Raw genomic sequence first — 24,447 nt, 5'->3', positions numbered from 1 at the left:
AAATTCCGACATTTCGACTTTATTCACGAAATCTCGACATTTCGACTTTTTTCACGAAATTTCGACATTTCGACTTTATTCACGAAATCTCGACATTTCGACTTTATTCACAAAATTTCGACTTTTTCCTCAACATTTTGACTTTTTTCACAAAATTCCGACTTTTTTATCAAGATTTCGACTTTTTTCCTCAAAATGGTATTTGAACATTAATCTCGACATTTTGACTTTTTTCTCAACATTTTGACTTTTTTCACAAAATTCCGACTTTTTTATCAACATTTCGACTTTTTTTATCAACATTTCGACTTTTTTCTCAAAATTGTATTTGAACATTAATCTCGACATTTGGACTTTTTTCTCAACATTTGGACTTTTTTCCTCGAACATACATACACTGGACGTCAAGTTCCACCTCTCGAGGAGCTCCAACCCGGCCTTCAACCCGGCCTCCGAGTTCCGGCCCCTGGGCTACTACCCCCACCTGACCCGGCCCTCCAGACCCACCTACCTGCCCCTCAACTCCTCCCCGCTGCCGGAGCGGCCCACCTCCGTCTGCATGATCGGCGGCACCTCGGGGAGCTACAGCGACTCCGACCCCGAGGTTTTCTACCCGTATTACTGCCCCCCCCCGCCGCTGGGGAACGTGGTCCGCTCCGCCGGACTGGCCAAGATGAGGTTCTCCTCCGGGAGCCTCCAGCTGGAGGAGGAGGACGAGGGGGAGGAGGAGGGACGGGCAGACGGAGCCGCTAAGGAGACCCAGAAAAAAGAGCTAAGATGGGAACACAGGGAGGAGAGAAGCAAAGGAGAAGAGGCCGTGAAGAGAGAACAGATTACTCAGGTCACGCTGTAGAAACACTAAATATTTAGGGGTCCAGGATATACGGAAGAGTATCAGGGCCAGGCAGGAGAAAAAATATTTGAGGGCAAGATTTATTTTATTGTGCACTTTGAGGAAAAATTGAAATGTCGAGAAAAAAGTGGAAATGTCGAGAACAAAGTCAAAATTTCGTGACTAAAGTTGAAATGTTGAGAAAAAAGGCGAAATTTCGACTTTATTCACAAAATTTTGAATGTATTCTTGAAATTGTATTTCAACATTAATTTCGACATTTCGACTTTTTTCTCGAAGTGCACAATGAAAAAATGTTGAAATACAATTGAGAAAAAAGTCGAAATGTCGAGATTAATGTTGAAATACAATATCAAGAATAAAGTCGAAATTTCGCCTTTTTTCTCTCAACATTTCAACTTTATTCATGAAATTTTGACTTTTTTCTAAACATTTTGACTATTTTCTCAACATTTCAACTTTATTCATGAAATTTCAACTTTATTCACGAAATTTCAACTTTTTTGTCAAAATTGTACTTGAACATTAATCTCGACATTTCGACTTTTTCCTCAACATTTCGACTTTTTTCTCAAAATTGTATTTCAACATTAATCTCGACATTTCGACTTTTTTCCCTCAACATTTCAACTTTATTCACTTTTTTCTCGAAGTGCACAATAAAAAATTTTGAAATACAATTGAGAAAAAAGTTGAAATGTCGAGAAAAAAGTCGAAATGTCGAGATTAATGTTGAAATACAATTCCAAGAATAAAGTCGAAATTTCGCCTTTTTTCCTCAACATTTCAACTTTATTCACGAAATTTGTACTTTTTTCTCAACATTTCGACTTTTTTCTTGAAATTGTACTTCAACGTTAATCTTGACATTTCGACTTTTTTCTCAAAGTGCATAATGAAAAAAAAAATCTTCCTCCTCTAAAATATTATTTTTATTTTTCTTCTGCCTGCCCTAATACTCTTCCATAAAGATATGCTCCTTGTGTAAATTGGGAGAATTGAATTATACGTTTTAAAACAGGTTTTTTTAGCGAAAGGTCTAAGGTTTGTGGGGTTAAACATCCAAATTTAAAGCAAAACTAATCCAACATCTAGCAGCAGTGTGTTGAAAAACAAAAGTTTCCAGATTCAAGAGCATGTAGAATCACGTACAACTAAATCAGTCCAAAGAACATTGCTTAATTTCATTTAGGCCTGAGGACATTTGTTAAAGCACAGACCCTGATTCTTCTCATTTTCAGTCAGTTTGTTGTAGGTTGTTGTGGTTAGGATCATTATCTTGTACGACTTAATTACAGGGAAACCTTAGCTGTCCGGTTCAATAGATGGCGTCACATAAATGTGGTGGCTGCAGAACCAGACCAGCCTCATCTAAACACTCTTAGTTTTGCATACGTACATACATGTGGGTCAATGACGAATAAGGATTTTCAACAGGTCAATTTTAAAATAATAAAAAAAAGTATATCTATTGCAGTAGTTCAAACATTAAGAATGTTGTGTACACAAAAATTCATATAAAACATTTAAATTAAGTGATTTCAGAGTTTTTTGTCAAGATGAATTGGCACTAGCCTTAAAAAAGGTCATGTGGTGCAACCATGATTCATATTAAAATAAATGAATTTCCTTAACATCTTGACATTTTGATTTTTTTCTCGACATTTTGACTTTATTCACGAAATTTCGACTTTTTTCTCAACATTTCAACTTTTTTCTCAAAATTGTACTTCAACATTAATCTCGACATTTAGATTTTTTCTCGACATTTCAACTTTTTTCTCAACATTTCAACTTTATTCACGAAATTTTGACTTTTTTCCCCAACATTTCCACTTTTTTCTCGAAGTGCATAATGAAAAAAAATCTGTTTTTTTAATGGTCACGCCACATGATATTTCATAAAATGGACATAATCAGTCAAACTTTGTTTGTATATTATGATGGAAATATAAATACAAATGTTTTGCAATCTTACACACTACAAGACACTTCGGAAATCATGCCAGATAGAAGATTGATTTAAAAACATTTAGAGTGATTTCAAAAAAAGTTTTCAAAACTTTTCCCAAATAACTAGTATTTTTTGTAAAATTCAAGTGAGTCCATGTGTGGGACAGGTAGTTCATATATCTGGTATTTTTTATATCCATTTAAACCTTTTTTGAATTGAAAAAAGAATCAGTTTTTCAGAAAATATAGGCGTCACTTCATTGACCCATGTACAGGCTGAATTACCCTGATGCTCCTTTTCCACCAAACCGGTTCTGGTTCTGGTTCAGTGCCGAGTTTGGAACCGGCTTTTTCTGTTTCCACTGATAAAAAACTGGCTCCGGTCCAGTCCAGGAACTGCAACCTTTCTTACTTCCTCGTTGGCTTCGATCCATCAGCTTGGCTGTTGCTGCTTGTGTTTGATTGACATCAATAATCAGATTTGCATAAAACGGAGCTTCAAACCCGTTTGTTCATGAGAAACGTCAAACCAGACTGAACTGGTAAAGTGTTGGTTTGTAGCTGTAGAGACTCGTCAACGCGCCGGGACGCCGTCGTGGGATAAATGTGCTGTTACATAAATGCAGAGTTCTGTAGTAAAAATGTGAACTTGTTGATTGTATAATTACGGTTTCATTTGCCAATAAATATCAATGCAGACCTTACAAAGTTGTGTGGCATATTTCCAAAAAAATAACAAAAAAGCCAGGTTTTCTCAATCAAACTTAAATATTTATTCATAAAACTCTACGTCCCACTACAAAAAAAGAAAAGAAAGAAAAACAACAACAAAAGTATGTTAAAACCTTACATCTTTCATTTTTAAAGTCCCCCCCTGAACAGCCGCTGTCATTATCCCTTATAATATATATATAAAAAGGCAAAAAATATACAGTGACCAAGTCGTATAGTGTCTTTGGTACAAACTTTGATGAATATGTTTAAGTTCAGCTCCATTATTGTCTCGTAGAAGGACCCGGGCTACTCTGCAGGTACTAAGTATTATATACAGCGTTTTTAAAGAGGCTCTTAAAGAGTTCCCAAACCTTTGACGAAAACCTTGGTCTTTCTGACGCAACGGGACCAAAAAAACTTTAAACACACGTCGAGAAATCTACTCGGCCTTCACAGGAAGTAAAATCATCCCAACAGCGAAGACGTTTGTACAGGAAATGGCATTTGAACGTTCAGATCTCGGTGAGCACGTTTCATTGTTGCTACTTCCTTGCTGCTTCCTAGCCCAGCTAGTTTCAGGTAGCTCCCGAAAATTACTCCAAAAAATAATAAATTGTTTCACAAATTCCCCAGTATGAACAACTTTAAAGCGGTACACAGCTACAAGCTTATGAAGACAAAAGTTTAACCCTCGTTTGGGACCGTCGCTGCGCTTTGAGGGTTAATTCTGATTGTAACCGAGTTCCTGGGTCAGAAAACTGAACAGCGTTACTGAAAACAACAAAACGGTTGTGATATTGGCATCTAATCTGCGTCAAGTGCTGCTGAAACGTACGCGAAAGCACCGCTGACGCTGCCGACGGGCAAAGACCTCTCCTCTGGTTCACGTTTCCTCGTGTAAACTGGTCAAAAATACCTACGAATTAACATTTATGTCGTCTTTACAAGACGTATGATAAAAGGCACGATGTGGTGCGTTCAAGGACTCCGATCATTTCACCGGAAACGGTTATGTTGTAACTTGGAGAGGAAAATATTGTCAACCAGCAGCAGTGATTATGTCAAATATAGTGTGTGTTATATTATATATTATTAGTGTGTATGTGAGCTTGTGTGTATCAAGAGCGAGGAGACAATGCCCAGCAAATCTCCTCTTCTTCATGGAACAGCAGCGTCTTCGTACAGAGACGCGTCTCTTCAACCTCCATCCGTCCGTCAGTTTGTTGCAAATCTGCAAAAGAGCGATTGAAGTGATTGATGAGCAGATCTTCGTTAAAGGGGACAAAGAGATGTAAAGTCTAGTAGAGCTGCGCGATTATGGACAAAATGATAATCATGATTATTTTTATCAATACTGTGATCACGATTATTCTGATCAATATTGTGATCACAATTATTCATCACGATTATTCTGATAAATACTGTAATCACGATTATTCATCACGATTATTTTGATCAATATTGTGATCACGATTATTCATCACGATTATTCTGATCAATATTGTGATCACGATTATTCATCACGATTATTTCAATCAATATTGTGATCATGATTATTTTTGATCAATATTGTGATCATGATTATTCATCACGATTATTTTTGATCAATATTGTGATCACGATTATTTTTGATCAATATTGTGATCATGATTATTTTTGATCAATATTGTGATCATGATTATTCATCACGATTATTTTTGATCAATATTGTGATCACGATATTTGATTAATATTGTAATCCCAATTATTCATCACGATTATTTTGATCAATATTGTGATCACGATTATTTTTTATCAATATTGTGATCATGATTATTCATCGATTATTTTTGATCAATATTGTGATCACGATTATTGTGATCAATATTGTGATCACAATTATTCAATTAGTTTAGTGCTAATTTACAAACATTTGCATAAAAATAAAATTGGTGCTCGTTCTTCACCTTAATTTTAGTGCCTTTATAATAGAAATAAAAATAAATGCAACACAAAACTAAATAAGTTAGTTGTGTTGGCTTGTGGCGCCGAAACACCTTTAGATAAAACATATCTTTGTTTAGTTTAAGAGCAATTATAAATATACATAAGATGTTAGATGTTAATTGACATCACTAAGACTAAATTATATAATCCAGTAGGTTCATGGCTGTGCATTTAAAAACCCTGAACTTACACCAGTTGACCAAATTCACTGCCTTCACTCAAAAAACTAAGGTCCGAGGGGTGGGTTTGGAAGGCAGTGAAAATATGTGTATAATGTTTATTTGACATCATTGTAGATGCCACCGTTTATAATTTTAAAAAATGAGGTAAGGTAAAAAAAAAAAAACACACATTCTAGGGCAGGGGTCGGCAACCCAAAATGTTGAAAGAGCCATATTGGACCAAAAACACAAAAAACGAATATGTCTGGAGCCGCAAAAAATGAAAGGTCTTGTATAAACCTTAGAATGAAGACAAATGGTGAAAGGAGAAATGTCGAAAAAAAAGTCAAAATGTGGAGAAAAAAGTCAAACTTTAGAGAAAAAAGTCAAAATGTTGAGATTAATGTTGAAGTACAATCTCGAGAAAAAAGTTCAAATGTTGAGAAAAAAGTCGAAATGTTAAAAAGGAAAAAAAGAGGAAAAAAAGGAAAGAAAGAAGAAAAAAGACAAAAAACAAGAAAAGAAAGAAAAAAAGCAAAAAAAGAGAAAAAAAAAGAGAAAATAAAGACAAAGAAAGATAAAAAAAGGAAGAAAAAAAGAAGAAAAAAGAGAAAAAAGGAAAAAAAAGAAGAAAAAAGCAAAAAAAAAAACAAGAAAGAAAAAAAGAGAAAGAAATAGAAAAAAAAGGAAGAAAAAAAAGAAGAAAAAGGGGAAAAAAAGGAAAAAAAGGTCAAACATTTTTGAAAAAGCTCCAGGAGCCACTAGGGTGGCGCTAAAGAGCCGCATACAGCTCTAGAGCCGCGGGTTGCCGACCCCTGTTCTAGGGGATTCAACGTGAAAATACCAAATAAAAGAAGTGAAAGGGATGGAAGTGACACCTGAACCACTAAAGCGGAGGCGTGTTCAGCCCCGAGGAACGAGCCCCTGGTACCTGGCGATGATGTGCGTGACCATCCTGTCCGTGATGCCGGGACAAACCTCCTCGGCCAGTCGGATGTTGCGCTCCAGCTCCTCGATGGCCAGCCGCTGCTGAGAGTGCTCCTTGTGCTGCTGCTTCAACTACAACCAAGACAAGAGTCTGAGCACGAGGCTGAGAGAACCAGGATCACATGTGGGGTTCCTCAGGGGTCCGTTCTCGGGCCGCTTCTATTCAACATCTACCGTATTTTCTGGACTATAAGCTGCACCTGCATATAAGCCGCATCCACTCTATTTAAAAATAAAAAGATATGCAAGCCGCAGATATTTATGTTGTTAGATTAGATATTTACTACATGTACAGAACGATTTTGAACTGTAAATGATGTACATGTTTGTACCTAAATACAGGACTGTCTCAGAAAATTAGAATATTGTGATAAAGTAATTTTTTTTGTAATGCAAAAATGTCATACATTCTGGATTCATTACAAATCAACTGAAATATTGCAAGCCTTTTATTATTTTAATATTACTGATCGTGGCTTACAGCTTAAGAAAACTCAAATATCCTATCTCAAAAAATTAGAATATTCTGGGAATCTTAATCTTAAACTGTAAGCCATGATCAGCAATATTAAAATAATAAAAGGCAATATTTCAGTTGATTTGTAATGAATCCAGAATGTATGACATTTTTGCATTACAGAAAATAAAGGACTTTATCACAATATTCCAATTTTCTAAGACAGTCCTGTATTTTCCCATGTCGGTCCAAACTGGGTCTGGTTCTCCTCCCACTCACTGTTGCTCCCACCGGTATCAAATGTACCAACCCAATCAGGATGAGGCAGGGAAATTATGCAGATCTAAGAAAATGTGCAGTTCTGCGACTGACCACTGGGGGGTGGCCACAAAAATGGCCGCAGAGTTGCTAATAACGACTTTGATCAACCGGTTGGACCAAGTTAAGCCCACAGGAACCAAACTAGTTGTTTTTTTTTGAAGAAGAAAGTGTTATGATGGTTGAACCAGCTATTTTAGAGCTCGCTGCAGAAATGAGGGAATGCATGACGTCACAGATGCGACTTCAGAGCGGGTTTCGCCCACTGAGTGTCAGAAAGACTGAGTGTCAGAAAGACTGAGTGTCAGAAAGACTGAGTGTCAGAAAGACTGAGTGTCAGAAAGACTGAGTGTCAGAAAGACTGAGTGTCAGAAAGACTGAGTGGCAGAAAGACTGAGTGTCAGAAAGACTGAGTGGCAGCTAAACTTTCAGTTTGAGCAACTGGAAAACATCTAAAATGGGAAAGAGCTGTTGTGCGATCGACTGTACTCATAGATTTAGCAAGAAATCAGAGTTATCGTTTTACAGACTGACGAAAAATAAGCTTAAGAGAGACAAATGGATCGCTGCAATTCACAGAAACAACTGGATTCCAGGAACTGAAACGTGGATTTGTGGTTCCCATTTTGTATCAGGTAATGTTGGATTTTTGGGTAGCTAACGTTAAATGGTCAAATCATAAAGTTCTGTGTCCTCATCACTTTAATTTCTACAACAAATCCTGCCTTGAAGTCGGAACAAGCGTCAAGACTTTTGTAAACCTTCAAGCTTTGCTTCGTGTATTTCCCCGGTGTAGAAATTAAGTACATTGTATGTATGACATTTTTGTTTTTTTAATTGCATTACAGAAAATAAAGAACTTTATCACAATATTCTAATTTTCTGAGACAGTCCTGTACATCCTTTCCTAACAGTGTCTTTTAACACGGCAGCAACTTTGCTGATTAAAACTGGACAGAACCAAGAGAAAATAACCAGTATTTATTTATCTATTTATCTGTTTGAAATCTGCTTCTACTTCTATCTGCTAAAGAATAAGTAGTGTATTCTTCTTTGCATTTATTTTGTCTTAGTTTTGATTCTAATTCCGGTTAGAGCGCCCCGAGCGGTGGAAGAAAAATCCACAGAATAGCCGCACCTTTGTATAAGCTGCATGGTTGAAAACCTATGAAAAAAGTAGCAGCTTATAGTCCAGAAAATACGGTATATGCTATCCCTAGCTCAGATTAAGGAACATCATAACATTTCCTACCATACTTATGCCGATGACACACAACTCTATATTTCAGTGTCACCACGTGACTACAGTCCCCTGATCTCATTGAGTAACTGTATTCACCAAATCAATGAGTGGATGTGCCAGAATTTTCTCCAGCTAAATGCAGAAAAGACACAGGTGATCATTTGTGGCCCTAAAAATGAAAGTTGGACCACATTACACCGGTCATGAAATCACTACACTGGCTTCCAGTGAGTCAAAGGACAGAGTTTAAATCTTACTGCTGGTCTACAAAGACCTGAATGGTCTTGGACCAAAATACATCCTTGATCTGTTAGTTCCTATGAAGCTCCCAGACCCCTGAGGTTCATCTGGATCTGGTTTGTTGTGGTTCCCAAGAACTAGAACCAAGCAAGGTGAGGCAGCGTTCAGTTATTCTGCTCCTCACCGGTGGAACAAACTTCCTGTAGACCTGAGGTCTGCTGCAACTGTAGATCCTTTAAATCAGGCCTAAAAACATTACTGTTTAATTACATACTGACCTGCTGGACTCTACTGCCCTTACTTCAACTTGTGCTTTTTATTATTTTACCTCTTTTCTTATCATTTTATTTGTTATTTACTGTTTAATTATGTCTTGCCAATTTTTAATGTCGATGTAAAGCACTTTGAATTACCTTGTGTTGAATTGTGCTGTGCAAATAAACTTGCCTTGCCCACATCTCTAGGCTACAATAATCCCTTCCCCCACCTGTAACTGTAACATACGAACCTCGGAGAAGACGGGAGAGATGACTGTGGTCAGACTGGCAGACTTGGGCAGCTGATCCTGAGCCTGACGAAGAGGATGAAGAGGATTCATTAGGGGTTCTGCTGATTCTCATCACAACCAGTTAGGGCTGGGCGATATGGACCAAAAGTCATATCTCGATATTTTCTAGCTAAATGGCGATACTCGATATATATCGATATTTTTTCTGTGCCTTAATTGGGGTTTCCCCCAAAGCATTATAGCATAGCATCTCAGTTTTAATACAAAGCCTCGTGCAAAATGTCACACAGGTTCCTTTATTAACAGAGGTCTGCACAATATCAAAATGTATAAAACAAATGAAATAAAAATAAACTGCCTGCATATATAGAATAAAAATGCTTCTTGTATAAAATAAAACAAATATCCCTTTCCTGTATAACAATTAAATTAAAATACACTGTGCAATTAATACAATGTAGACAGTAACAGGCAGACTTTTCCACTGAGGTTTGCAAATAACAAAACATTTGTGCAAATCTCAAATAAAACATTCAAGTCAATTTGTCACAAAATAAGCTATATCAAAATCTTAAAAAAAAAAAATGTAAAAAAAAGTTTTTTTTTTTTTTTTAAAAATCGATATAAACGATATTGTCTCGTACCATTGAAAATATATCGATATATATTAAAATCTCGATATATCGCCCAGCCCTACAACCAGTGGTAGAAATAGAATAGAATAGAATAGAAAGCCTTTATTGTCATTATAATAATATGAGATTAAGCAGCAGCTCCATAAAAGTGCACCCATGTAAAAGGCTATGTAAAAACAAAATAAGAAACAGACAACATAAATATATATACACTATAAAAATGAATGAATGAAAGGAATATTGCACAGTATGAGGTAGCTTATTGGTTCAGAATATTCACAGCTTTGGGAAAGAAGCTGTCCCTGTGTCTGTTCATTTCATTGAGGAAGACTATGACGAAAAATATTCGTCAACAAACCTTTTTCACGGATGAAAACTAAATAAAAACGAAATAAAAAGTCAGATATGATGACGAAGACTATGCCGAAATGTAACTGACACTTTAGTCAACGAATAAAAAGGAGACGAAAATGTTGGGAGGGACGAATGGACGAGAGATCCAATCAGAACGACTCTTTTGTACGGAAGAGTATTTATTAGGGCCAGGCAAGAGAAAAAATATTTGAGGGGAAGATTTTTTTTTATTGTACACTTCGAGAAAAAAGTCGAAATGTCGAGATTAATGTTACAGTACAATTTCAAGAATAAAGTTGAAATTTCGCCTTTTTTCTCAACATTTCAACTTTATTCACGAAATTTTTACTGTTTTCTAAACATTTCGACTTTTTCCTTGAAATTGTACTTCAACATTAATCTCGACATTTCGACTTTTTTCTCGACATTTCAACTTTTTTCCCGACATTTCAACTTTATTCACAAAATTTTGACTTTCTCAACATTTCGACTTTTTTCTCGACATTTCGACTTTTTTCTCGAAGTGCATAATAAAAAAAAAATCTTCCTCCTCTAAAATAATATTTTTATTTTTCTCCTGCCTGGCCCTAATGCTCTTCCGTACTTTTGTGGGACAAGTTGGGAAGAAATCCAATAAGAGCGAGTCTCATTGTGAGGTTGATCTAAGCGGAAGCAGCAGGGCGGGACATGCAGCGACATGCACAGGAAGAGCACAAAAACAAGTTTGCTGAACTTCGTACAGTTTATAGGATGTTTTCACAACAGTTAAGTTATTTACGTTGTGTTTAGTTCCACAGTCTTAGCTTTGATGATTTCAGCTGAGCTGACCCTCGTTAGCAACACGCAAACGTTTTGCACCGTCTCATGAGCAACAGAAATGTCAGAGCAGGTGTAGGACGAAAATGAAGATCATTAAAAGTAGGGAATTTTCTGGATTTAGATACTATGTGCAATGGCTTTACAACCAAAAATGTTTATTTGAGAATTGCACTTTATTTTTCTTAATCTTTTGGATTTTACACAGAGTAACAGACAGTAGAAGACAGTGAGTTCAGAGTTATGTGGTTATCTATTTCAAGAATATTGTACTTAAGCTTGAAAGAATGTAATATACATTGCATATCATTCAGGGAGAATGTGTATATTTTTAAGGGAGAGTAGGCCTTATGCTTATTTTATGTTTGATTATCTTTTGTGGAAAAGCCATGGTCATGTGTTTGACATTCAGAATAAAATAAAATACATGTTTCATATTACAACTGTGTCTGTATTACATATTCAAATCTTAATACCATTAAATAACAGATTGCTGGATACTTCCAATGACCGGAAATTCTGGAGAAACATTTAGTCGACTAAAATCTGCTAATATTTGGTCTACTAAGACTAAAAAACTAAAACTCTTCATATTTAGTCGACTAAAAATAGACTAAGACTAAAAGATTTCAGATGACTAAAATATGATCAAAACTAAATGGTGCGTTATTCAAAAAACTAAGACTAAATCAGAATTTGCTGTCAAAATTAACACTGATCTCAACAGTTTCACATCTTTAAACTGTAGGTTATGCATGAATTTATTACCAAATCATTTACAGACACTGTTTCATGAAAGAGAGGGAGGGTATGATTTGAGGGAAACATTACATTTAAGTGCATTAAAGTGCATGTGTATATGTGTTATATATGTATATATATGTATGTATGTATATATATATATATATATATATATATATATATATATATATATATATATATATATATATATATATATATATATATATATATATGTATATATGTATGTATGTATGTATGTATGTATGTATGTATGTATGTATATATATATATATATATATATATATATATATATATATATATATATATATATATATATATATATATATCTTTAGTTTTTTGTATAGAAATTAAATACATTTTGATTATAATGAAATAGAGTTTGGGGGGTAGGATTTAATACGTTTTGACTTCTTCCTAATCGTTTTCGAGCATGTTAATTATGATGGATGCATGTTTTTATTGATATTTTTGTTTTTTTTACATTTATTTATTATTAATTATGATTGTTTTGTTTTGTTTTCACTGTTGTTTCATGTTGGAAATAAAATTTAAATTCAATTGAATGTAATGTCCAGAGTGCTGCACCCACCGTGCCGTTGAGAACCTTCCGGCCCTCCGTCTTCTTCTTGCGGACGGTGGTGAACGACCACTCGGGACTCTCGTTGTTCTCCTTGTTGCTGGACTCACTTCACACACAAACACACAGCAGTGAGATCCAACGGTCACATGACCAGGTGCTGCAGCTCCGGGGGGGCGGGGACTCACCTGTCCGAGTCGTCGGAGCTGCTGTCGCTGTGTCCCTCCTCCTTCCACCGCCGGTACCGGTCGATCAGCTCGCTCAGGTACGACGTCTTCTTGCAGTGCTTCACGATGAACTTGTGCTTCAGCAGCTCTTTGGCCGTCGGGCGCTGCAACGACCAACCACACCACGGTAAACTAAAACACAACTAAACAACCTTTTAATGAGATGTTTATGAATGTTTGGTGATAAGAAACATTCTTTTTGAGATGTTTAGCTCGGGATGTTAGGATGGGAAATGAGAGTGTGAGGGATGAAAAATGACAAAAACAAATAGATATAAAAATAAATAAATACACATATAAGTGTTTAAATGCATAAATAAATAAATATGCTTTACTCATGGCTAATTCTCTTTTTTTTACTTGTATTTCTTTATTTATGTATTTTATCATTTTTTGTGTATTTCTACATACAGGACTGTCTCAGAAAATTAGAATATTGTGATTTTCTGTAGTGAAATTACAAAAACAAAATGTCATACATTCTGGATTCATTACAAATCAACTGAAATATTGCAAGCCTTTTATTATTTTAATATTGCTGATTATGGTTTACAGTTTAAGAAAACTCAAATATCCTATTTCAAAAAATTAGAATATTCTGGGAATCTTAATCTTAAACTGTAAGCCTTAATCAGCAATATTAAAATAATAAAAGGCTTGCAATATTTCAGTTGATTTGTAATGAATCCAGAATGTATGACATTTTTTTTTTTTTTTTTTTTTTTAAATTGCATTACAGAAAATAAAGAACTTTATCACAATATTCAAATTTTCCGAGACAGTCCTGGATATGTATTTCTACATTTATATCTGTATTTATTTATACATTCCTTTATTTTACTTTTATTTATTTATCTATTCCTACATTTATCTATTTCTACATTTCTGTCTCCATTTGTTAATGAGGTGGGTGGTTCTAACACTTGTTTGCAGCACATATATAAATCTATAAACACACAAAAAAATTATAAAGTACACAAATACATAAATAAATAGACAAATACAAGTGTAAAACATATTTATATATTTATTCATTTATGTATTTATTTATTTACATCTCTATTTTTATATGTATTTATGCCTTTATACATGTATATGTGTATTTAGTTATTTCTATATTTATTTATTTATTTATGCATTTATACATTTATATGTGTATTTTTTTTGTTTTATATTTATTGGTTTTGTCGTTTTTCGTCCTTCATAGATGGAATATGAAAGTTATTTATTTATTTTGTATTAATTTATTATGAAGATATTTCCGGCAGGAAAAAAAAAAATATTTTCAGCAGGAAAACACCAACAGTAGAGCTGAGAGTCCACTAGATGGCGCAAAAGATGCTGCTTCAAATACACAGAACAAGGAAACTGCTTTATATTAAAAACACGGAAAAACAGAATACTGAAGCTTCAAAGTTCAGCAGAATCACAACAGACCGGTCACAATATGAGTAAATAATGTGGTGTGATTGTATCACACCACATCGTCCCTTAATAACAACATAAAGGCAAGAAAACTAAAGAACTACTAGTTAGTGATGTGTTAAAAAACCACAAAAACGATTTTTCCGATTCTAAATCGATTCTCATATTAATTCCTAAAAATCGATTTGTATGTCGAAAGATCGATTTTTTTTCATCATTACATTACAACTTTTCGTATTTTTTTGTTTATGCCCAAAAAGAGGAATGTTTTGTTGGACACAAGAATAACTAGTGCCATGTTTTTACCTTAAAATATGTTTAAAGGTATGAAAACATTAAAGTTTTCAGTAATAATTGCATAAATTGTCTATATTTCATTACTTTATATCCCGTCTTGGGGTTACATTTGCATAAAATGCTGAAAACCAAATTCTCAAAAATTAAAAACCGAAATAGGCCGAAAAGGGAAAAAATTAAAACGGAATGTGGTAAAAAAAATAAAACCGATTTCATCCGTCTCTGTTTCCTCTCTGGATCTGTTTGGTAATTCTGACCCACAATGTTTCTGAAAGCAGTTCTATCAGCATTCTGGGAGCTGATTGGTCCTTACAGCATCATTAGCTGCAATACTTGCTGTTGAATCTCAATATAATACTAGTATTAATATGTTGCATAACTACAGTCATATAATTCATGCAACAGCTGAAAAAACAGTTTTAATAACACTAACCCAAATCAATATCGGAATCGAATCAAATCTTGATAATCGATTCTGAATCTTAAGAATCAAATCGATTCTTGACATTTGAATCAATCCCCAGCCCTGCTACTAGTCCTTTATCTGATCTTAAATATTAGGAAAAATCACGAGGTAACGGCAGTTTTCCTGTGAATGAAATGGAAATGTAGTTTGTGAACCACACCGGGTTCACCGCAGGCTTTTAACTTCACAAAAAGAACAAAAACAACATGCAGAACCGTGTATGTGTGTGTTGCACTTAAGCACTTAGCACTTTAACTTTATGGTCACTTACTGGTTTATCAATTGCAACTTGTTTTATTGCTTAATGATTTTTATCTAGTTCTGTCGTATCTTTTAATGTCGTGTTTTTGTTGGTATGGATGTCTATCTTGTCTACTTTGTCTGCTGACGTCCGATTCTGTGTCTGGCATTAATTTGCCGCAGGGACGAATGGTGCAAATTAGCCTCTGGTTATAACCATACTAGGGCTGTTCGATTAATCGATTTTAAATCGTAATCGCGATTATGTAATTAGAACGATGTTAAAACGTGAAAATCGTAAAATCGATTTTTCACTTTTTTTTTTATTTTTTTTTTTACCTTGTCTGCACACATATTAATGATTGATACCATATTAATGATAAAATTAAATACCTCTCAATACAAGCAAATGTAATGACTGACATTACACACCTCCACCTCCTTCATGGGTTGCATTATTATTTAGCATGCAAAGACCCAGTTTAGTTTAATTAGAAAATGTCTTGTTTTATTTAATTGGAAATATAACTTACTGTAATTTTGCAAGTGCTGATTTGCTGATTTTTTTTTTCAGAGATAAAACTTTTTATTATATTTTTTAAAACTTTTTTTCAACTTATTTTACAGAGTTTTGCACTTTATTCATTCATTTTTGGTTTAATAAGAGCAAAGTTTGCACTTAAAGCCCAATGGGGCAAATGTTCAATAAAAAAACAGCATATTTGAAATCATTTCTTTGTCTTTTGTCAATTCACAAAATAATCGTAATCGAAAATCGGATTTTGAGAGAAAAAAATCGAGATTTTATTTTTGGGCAAAATCGAACAGCCCTAAACCATACATATTTACACTTGTGTCTATTAATATGTACAGTCCCTGTCTAACAAATAAAAGTGAATTGAATTGTGCGTGCGTGTCTCTTACGAAGGTGGGGTCCTTGTTGAGACAGGCCTCGGTGAACTCCTTGAAGCTCTTGGAGAACTCCCCCGTCAGCGTGGGCGGCGGGGACTTGGGGATGTGGAACAGGACTCTCATGGGGTGCATGTCGGAGTTGGGCGGCTCGCCCTTCGCCAGCTCGATGGCTGTGATGCCCAGAGACCAAATATCCGCCTGCAGGGACACACAAAAGAAGAATAACATAAGAAATACAAACTGAACTTCTGAAGCTTGAGTGGTTTTATTAAGTTTGGACTAGTGTTGTTTCTGTCAGCCTGTTTCAATTAGAGTTTTAGTCTAGTCTTTAGGTCCAGCTATCATTTTAGTTTTTATTAGTTTTAGTCACGTTCATTCTCCTTTTAGTCGTGTCAAGTTTCAGTCGACTAAAAGTCTGAGCATTTTAGTCTTATTTTAGTCAGAGATTGTATTTATCCAAACCCATTTTACAATTCAAACAAGGTTATCTTATTATTATATTATTGTTACCTTATACACTCAAGAATACATTCATTCCAGATACAGAAGACTCTCATTTGAGTTTACAACGTATTTATTTTTCCGCATTTCTCCCCGTCCTTTTCTTTTCCGAGTACATTTTTCTTAACATACTCCTTCATTTCTGTCTTCCTTCTCTACCCCTTCCTTCCTCCCTCCCTCCCTCCCTCCCTCCCTTCCTTCCTTCCTTCCTTCCTTCCTTCCTTCCTTCCTTCCTTCCTTCCTTCCTTCCTTCCTTCCTTCCTTCCTTCCTTCCTTCCTTCCTTCCTTCCTTCCTTCCTTCCTTCCTTCCTTCCTTCCTTCCTTCCTTCCTTCCTTCCTTCCTTCCTTCCTTCCTTCCTTCCTTCCTTCCTTCCTTCCTTCCTTCCTTCCTTCCTTCCTTCCTTCCTTCCTTCCTTCCTTCCTTCCTTCCTTCCTTCCTTCCTTCCTTCCTTCCTTCCTTCCTTCCTTCCTTCCTTCCTTCCTTCCTTCCTTCCTTCCTTCCTTCCTTCCTTCCTTCCTTCCTTCCTTCCTTCCTTCCTTCCTTCCTTCCTTCCTTCCTTCCTTCCTTCCTTCCTTCCTTCCTTCCTTCCTTCCTTCCTTCCTTCCTTCCTTCCTTCCTTCCTTCCTTCCTTCCTTCCTTCCTTCCTTCCTTCCTTCCTTCCTTCCTTCCTTCCTTCCTTCCTTCCTTCCTTCCTTCCTTCCTTCCTTCCTTCCTTCCTTCCTTCCTTCCTTCCTTCCTTCCTTCCTTCCTTCCTTCCTTCCTTCCTAATTTTCTCCTCTGCACCTTTCCTTCATCCCTTTCCCCTTGATTTCCTTACTTTCCTTCCTTCCTTTTAATTCATACCTTGCTTCCTTTGTTTCTTCATACCTTCTCTATTTCTCCTTCTTTCCTCATTTTCTCCTCTCCTCTGCACCTTTCCTTCTTCGACACATTGGGTTTTCTTTTCCACGTCTATGTAGGAAAGTGTATCCAAAGATGGTTCTTCTTCTTCTTCTCCAGCCCCAGAGCAGATCCCCGCGTTTCTCTATGTAACTTTGTTTTTAATAACGTTAACTAGATCTCTGCGTTAACGGCATCAGCCTCTAACTCTGCAGCTGCATCTTCTGGATCTGATTCCTGCTGCAGCGACTGGGATTGAGGACTAACGTCACCCAGCAGAACTAAACCAGAGAAACTACTGAAAACATGGACATTAAACCAGAGAAACTACTGAAAACATGGACATTAAACCAGAGAAACTACTGAAAACATGGACATTAAACCAGAGAAACTACTGAAAACATGGACATTAAACCAGAGAAACTACTGAAAACATGGACATTAAACCAGAAACTACTGAAAACATGGACATTAAACCAGAGAAACTACTGAAAACATGGACATTAAACCAGAGAAACTACTGAAAACATGGACATTAAACCAGAAACTACTGAAAACATGGACATTAAACCAGAGAAACTACTGAAAACATGGACATTAAACCAGAAACTACTGAAAACATGGACATTAAACCAGAGAAACTACTGAAAACATGGACATTAAACCAGAGAAACTACTGAAAAAATGGACATTAAACCAGAAACTACTGAAAACATGGACATTAAACCAGAGAAACTACTGAAAACATGGACATTAAACCAGAGAAACTACTGAAAACATGGACATTAAACCAGAGAAACTACTGAAAACATGGACATTAAACCAGAAACTACTGAAAACATGGACATTAAACCAGAGAAACTACTGAAAACATGGATATTAAACCAGAGAAACTACTGAAAACATGGACATTAAACCAGAGAAACTACTGAAAACATGGACATTAAACCAGAGAAACTACTGAAAACATGGACATTAAACCAGAGAAACTACTGAAAACATGGACATTAAACCAGAAACTACTGAAAACATGGACATTAAACCAGAGAAACTACTGAAAACATGGACATTAAACCAGAGAAACTACTGAAAACATGGACATTAAACCAGAGAAACTACTGAAAACATGGACATTAAACCAGAAACTACTGAAAACATGGACATTAAACCAGAGAAACTACTGAAAACATGGACATTAAATCAAAGAAACTACTGAAAACATGGACATTAAACCAGAGAAACTACTGAAAACATGGACATTAAACCAGAGAAACTACTGAAAACATGGACATTAAACCAGAAACTACTGAAAACATGGACATTAAACCAGAGAAACTACTGAAAACATGGACATTAAACCAGAGAAACTACTGAAAACATGGACATTAAACCAGAGAAACTACTGAAAACATGGACATTAAACCAGAGAAACTACTGAAAACATGGACATTAAACCAGAGAAACTACTGAAAACATGGACATTAAACCAGAAACTACTGAAAACATGGACATTAAACCAGAGAAACTACTGAAAACATGGACATTAAACCAGAGAAACTACTGAAAACATGGACATTAAACCAGAGAAACTACTGAAAACATGGACATTAAACCAGAGAAACTACTGAAAACATGGACATTAAGGATCTTTGTTACAACATTTCGTCTTGTTTTGGTCAACGAAAATGAAGACACATTTTAGCAGAGTTTTTATTTTGTAATCTACATTTTAGTGTGGTTTTTATTCCTCTCAGCAACACCAGCAGAACTACAGTGACTTGAGGAACAGAGAGCATGCTGGTCCGGGAGTCTGGCTGCTCGGCTGCTCGGCTGCTCGGCTGCTCGGCTGCTCGGCTGCTCGGCTGCTCGGCTGCTCGGCTGCTCGGCTGCTCGGCTGCAGACAGGAAGGCCCTGCAGGCCTGATAAGAACGGCCAAGGGAGGTCCTGTCTAACCCCGCCCACCCTGGCCGGGGACTCCAGACTAGAGAAGTTTTATTCATGGCTGTCAGACTCGTCAGAAACCTGGAGAGCCGTGACTTCAGCGGTGCACGTGGGACCGGGTCTTTAGGGAGCCCAACCTTTTTTTCATGACGATAACGAGTGGGTGACGAGCTTAACGTGGACATGACGAGACGTTTTTGAGTTTTCGTTGACGAGACTAGACGAAAATGTTAGTGGGTAAGAGGTTCAAAATGCATGACATTTCTGCCTGCCTTTGCCTTTGACATGTCTGTCAAAAAGTTAAAAATATCAGCTGCAACCTGTCCTTGTTGGGTCACCTGGCATCACCTGCAGCACCTGAATGCAACACGGCGGCGTCACAGTCACACAGTCCGGTAGGATGACGGACCCTGGCGGCAGCGGTGATTGGAAACGACGAGATGAGATATGGACATATTTTCAATATATATATATATATATATATATATATATATATATATATATATATATTCTTTTTTTTTTTTTTTTGTAGGGGTGTAACGATACACTAATCTCATGATACGGTACGATACACCATATTGAGGTCACGATAACGATACGATATTATAGCAGTATCTTTTAACAACCTTGAATGAGGAACATATGACTGGAAAAAATGGTCTTTTATTTGAAAGACAAAATACAAAACAATGCTGTGCGTTTGCCCTATTGTTACAGTTTGTAATGCTTTATAACTGTTTAAGTTTTAAAAAGCAACTAAACTAAAAAGTAAATGTCAGGTTTGCATTATGCATCTTCAGTTTCATACAAGTACAAATATTTACAAATACAAACTGAATAGTTTCTCTCATGTATGATTTGACTTTTTTCCTTTCCAGAAATTTAACAACTAAAATTAAATAAATAAATAAAAGTAAATAAAAAAATCATGAAAAAATTGATTCATGCTCACCTTATAAGTGTAAGAGGAGATTTATTTTTGTTAAGGTTATTTTGGTAATTCAGGGTTCATTATTTTATAAATATATCTTTTATATTCTGATGTAAATCAGGGACTATAATGACACTAGTCAGTTTATCTGTAGTGATTAGTCTGGTTTAGATTGGGCGGAGTGATACGCCACAGTACAGCACTAGGTGCTGTGTTGATGTTCTAAAATCCTACGCTGTTGAGGGACATTAAAGTACACTGGAACTCAGCAGAAGTTGTCCCCGTGTTTATCCTACTCACGACCCCAAAAAGGTTTAATTTAATAAGGTAAGGCTTAACTCTACACCAGCCTTACATAAGTAAAAGTTCAGAGCTCAAAACCCAGCAAGAGTCCCGTGATCGGGACCAAAACGGTACTAGTTTCTTCTGAGCGGAGGAAGATTTTGGTCCGCGGGTCGAGGAGCGGTCGGATGTGCGTTACTAGTCAACACAATAGATTAATATTAATAACCCAATATCGCGATACACTTTGTCACCTCCACGACACGTATCGTGACGTTTTTGTATCGCGAAATTTCGTGGCACGATATATTGTTCCACCCCTAATATTTTGCCACTCAGTGTGAGTAAGGGGGCTGGTCCAGTGTGGAAGTGATGTCAATGCAGACCCTCTATAGTAAATATAGATAATATGAACTTCATTGAACTAATATAACATTTAGAAATTGTGAATGATGAAAAATGTAATGATGAAAAAAAAAAAAAAAAAAAAAAAAAAAAATCGATCTTTGGACATACAAATCGATTTTTAGGAATTAATATGAGAATTGATTTAGAATCGGAAAATCGATGTTTTCAACACAGGCCTGCTTGTGATCATGAGACAAATCCAAACATGACACGGTCTGAACATGAGGATGATTGAGGGACCGAACAAACACGACAGCAGACACGGTTCAGGTTGGATGTCGTTGTCTCGCTCCAACAGCTGCGACCCGGCTGGTAGACGACACCACACACACACACACACACACCCACACACACACACCCACACACACACACACACACACACACACACACACACACACACACACACACACACACACACACACACACACACACACACACACACACACACACACACACACACACACACACACACACACACGGGTCGGGTTACGACAGGATGCTGGGTTTCTCTGCCAGCCGTATGTCAGCCCGCGGTAAACACATGTCACGACAGCGTGGTGGAGGAAACCGACACGTCAAGTTTAACCAGGAGATCCTCTGAAACCGCTCTTTTTATCCGTTAAAGTCAGTAAACAATAAATAAACAACCTGTGGCCAGGGACGGTTGGAGACCAACAGAACCATGTCATAGGACTAGGCCTGTGTTGAAAAAAATCGATTTTCCAAATCGATTTAGAATCGATTCTCATATTAATTCCCTGAAAATCGATTCATAGGTCTAAAGATCGATTTTTTTTCATCATTACAACTTTTGTTTTTTTTGTTTTTTTTATGCCCAAAAAAAGGAATGTTTTGTTGGACACAAGAATAACTGGTGCCATGTTTTTGCCTTTAACTATGTTTAAAGGTATGAAAATATTAAAGTTTTCAGTTATAATTGCATAAATTGTCTATATTTCATTACTTTATATACTGTCTTGAGGTCACATTTGCATAAAATGCTAAAAAACTAATTCTCAAAAACTAAAAACTGAAATAGACCGAAAATGGAAAAAATTAAAACGGAATGTGGGAAAAATAAAACCGATTTCATCCGTCTCTGTTTCCTCCCTGGATCTGTTTGGTAATTCTGACCCACGATGTTTCTGAAAGCAGTTCTATCAGCATTCTGGGAGCTGATTGGTCCTTACAGCATCATTAGCTGCCAATACTTGCTGTTTAATCTCAATATAATACTAGTAGTAATATGTTGCATAACTACATATAATTCATGCAACAGCTCAAAAAACAGTTTTAATAACACTAACCCAAATCGATATCAGAATCGAATCAAATGTTGATAATCAATCCTGAATCTTAAGAATCGGAATCAAATTGATTCTTGACATTTGAATCGATCCCCAGCCCTACGTAGGTACAAGGGTGACGGGACTCTCCCTCAATGTCTGACGGGAAGTTTCATCACTCAGAAGAGACTCAGAGGAGTCGGTGTTCCTCCAAGACCCAGACAAACCACTTCATTGGGGATCTGAGCTGGAGGAGTTTATATTCCTCCGCTGGGAAAACCTTGACATTCCCCCCCGAAGGGCTGGAGGAGCAATAATCCGCTGAGATGGAGCTTCAACATGAAACTAGCACCAACACTCGTCTAAGTTGGGACGTCCAGAAGTACAGAAGCTCACAGAAGCAGAGATGATGCAGATTTAAGTGAAAAGGAAATGTCTTATCTATTTATATCTTTGTCTAGTGAAAGCTCCAACAGCACAAGCTTAAATAATACGGAAGAATATTAGGCCATGCAGGAGAAAAGATATTTGAGAGGGGAAAAAAATTTTTTATTGTGCACTTTGAGAAAAAAGTCGAAATGTGGAGAAAAAAGTCGAAATGTCGAGAATAATGTTGAATTACAATTTCAAGAATAAAAGGTGCAATTTTGCCTTTTTTCTCAACATTTCAGCTTTATTCACAAAATTTTTACCTTTTTCTCAACATTTCGACTTTTTTCTCGAAATTGTACTTCAACATTATTCTCGACATTTCGACTTTTTTCTCGACATTTCGACTTTTTTCTCGAGATTGTACTTCAACATTATTCTCGACATTTCGACTTTTTTCTCGACATTTCGACTTTTTTCTCGACATTTTGACTTTTTTCTCGACATTTTGACTTTTTTCTCGACATTTTGACTTTTTTCTCAACATTTTGACTTTTTTCTCGACATTTTGACTTTTTTCTCAACATTTTGACTTTTTTCTCGCGATTGTACTTCAACATTATTCTCAACATTTGGACTTTTTTTCTCCACATTTCGACTTTTTCTCAACATTTTGACATTTTCTCAACATTTCGACTTTTTTCTCGACATTTCGACTTTTTTCTCGACATTTCGACTTTTTTCTCGAGATTGTACTTCAACATTATTCTCGACATTTCGACTTTTTTCTCGACATTTCGACTTTTTTCTCGACATTTTGACTTTTTTCACGACATTTTGACTTTTTTCCCGACATTTTGACTTTTTTCTCAACATTTTGACTTTTTTCTCGACATTTTGACTTTTTTCTCGACATTTTGACTTTTTTCTCAACATTTTGACTTTTTTCTCAACATTTCGACTTTTTTCTCGAAATTGTACTTCAACATTAATCTCGACCTTTCAACTTTTTTCTCGACATTTCGACTTTTTTCTCGAAGTGCATAATGAGAAAAAAATCTTCCTCTTCTAAAATATTATTTTTATTTTTCTCCTGCCTTGCCCTAATACTCCTCCGTAAAATAATAACCAACAATGGTGGCGTTTAAACACTGAGTGTTAGGACTTCCTGGTCCAGGTTGACCCAGATCAGCCGTCGTCATCCAAAAGTGCAAGTCTGTGATTTCTCAGAAATAAAACGGCACCAGTTCTTTTGGACGTCCAGGTAAATCTAAACCCGTGACCGGAGCGACGTACGAGGTTCTGCATCAGGAGGAAAACCAGACTGTCCCTGCAGGAGTCAGTTAAACCAACTGGAACCAGGACCAGTCCAGAACCCCGTTAGTGGGTTAAACAATAAATAAAAGAAGAAGTATACGACAGCTCGCTGCCAAGACTCTTTATCTTAACTTAAGACGACATGAAAACCACTTTTCTAGCAGGGATTTCCTCGTTTGTCGGCGTTTACATCACATTCTTCAATGAGGTGAAAACTCCCAAAGCATTTTGACTTCTCCGACTTAGTTTTTTTGTTGTTTTTTTTTTTACAATAATTGGACTTAGTTGAAGTGAGATCATCTCACACCTGGTCCAGATCGAACTCTGGTACAACGGCTCTATTATCTTTGTAAACTTGTTCCAGCTCATCAGGTTACGTCAGTGTCTGTAGCGTTTCCAAG

The 24,447-nt window shown here is 36.2% G+C and overlaps 2 protein-coding genes across 2 annotated transcripts in view; one reads left to right on the top strand and one right to left on the bottom strand.

Annotated features, from left to right (window-relative positions):
* The window catches only part of LOC133420427 (FERM domain-containing protein 7), a 49,567-nt gene extending 48,593 nt beyond the window's left edge, over positions 1-974 (top strand). Inside the window, exon 16 of the mRNA XM_061710121.1 lies at positions 395-974. Within this exon, the coding sequence (XP_061566105.1) occupies positions 395-853 (459 nt within the window). The 3' untranslated portion in view covers positions 854-974. The remainder of the gene's footprint in view (positions 1-394) is intronic.
* Positions 975-3,555: 2,581 nt separating this feature from the next.
* The window catches only part of stk26 (serine/threonine protein kinase 26), a 67,161-nt gene continuing 46,269 nt past the window's right edge, over positions 3,556-24,447 (bottom strand). Inside the window, exons 7-12 of the mRNA XM_061709935.1 lie at positions 16,144-16,329; positions 12,753-12,895; positions 12,577-12,673; positions 9,421-9,483; positions 6,599-6,726; positions 3,556-4,751 (exon numbers count right to left, since the gene is read on the bottom strand). Coding sequence (XP_061565919.1) covers positions 4,736-4,751; positions 6,599-6,726; positions 9,421-9,483; positions 12,577-12,673; positions 12,753-12,895; positions 16,144-16,329 — 633 coding nt within the window. The 3' untranslated portion in view covers positions 3,556-4,735. The remainder of the gene's footprint in view (positions 4,752-6,598; positions 6,727-9,420; positions 9,484-12,576; positions 12,674-12,752; positions 12,896-16,143; positions 16,330-24,447) is intronic.

Source organism: Cololabis saira, chromosome 20 (genome assembly GCF_033807715.1).
Source record: "Cololabis saira isolate AMF1-May2022 chromosome 20, fColSai1.1, whole genome shotgun sequence".
NCBI classification, from domain to species: Eukaryota; Metazoa; Chordata; class Actinopteri; order Beloniformes; family Belonidae; genus Cololabis; species Cololabis saira.
This window is presented reverse-complemented; position numbering and strand designations above follow the sequence as displayed.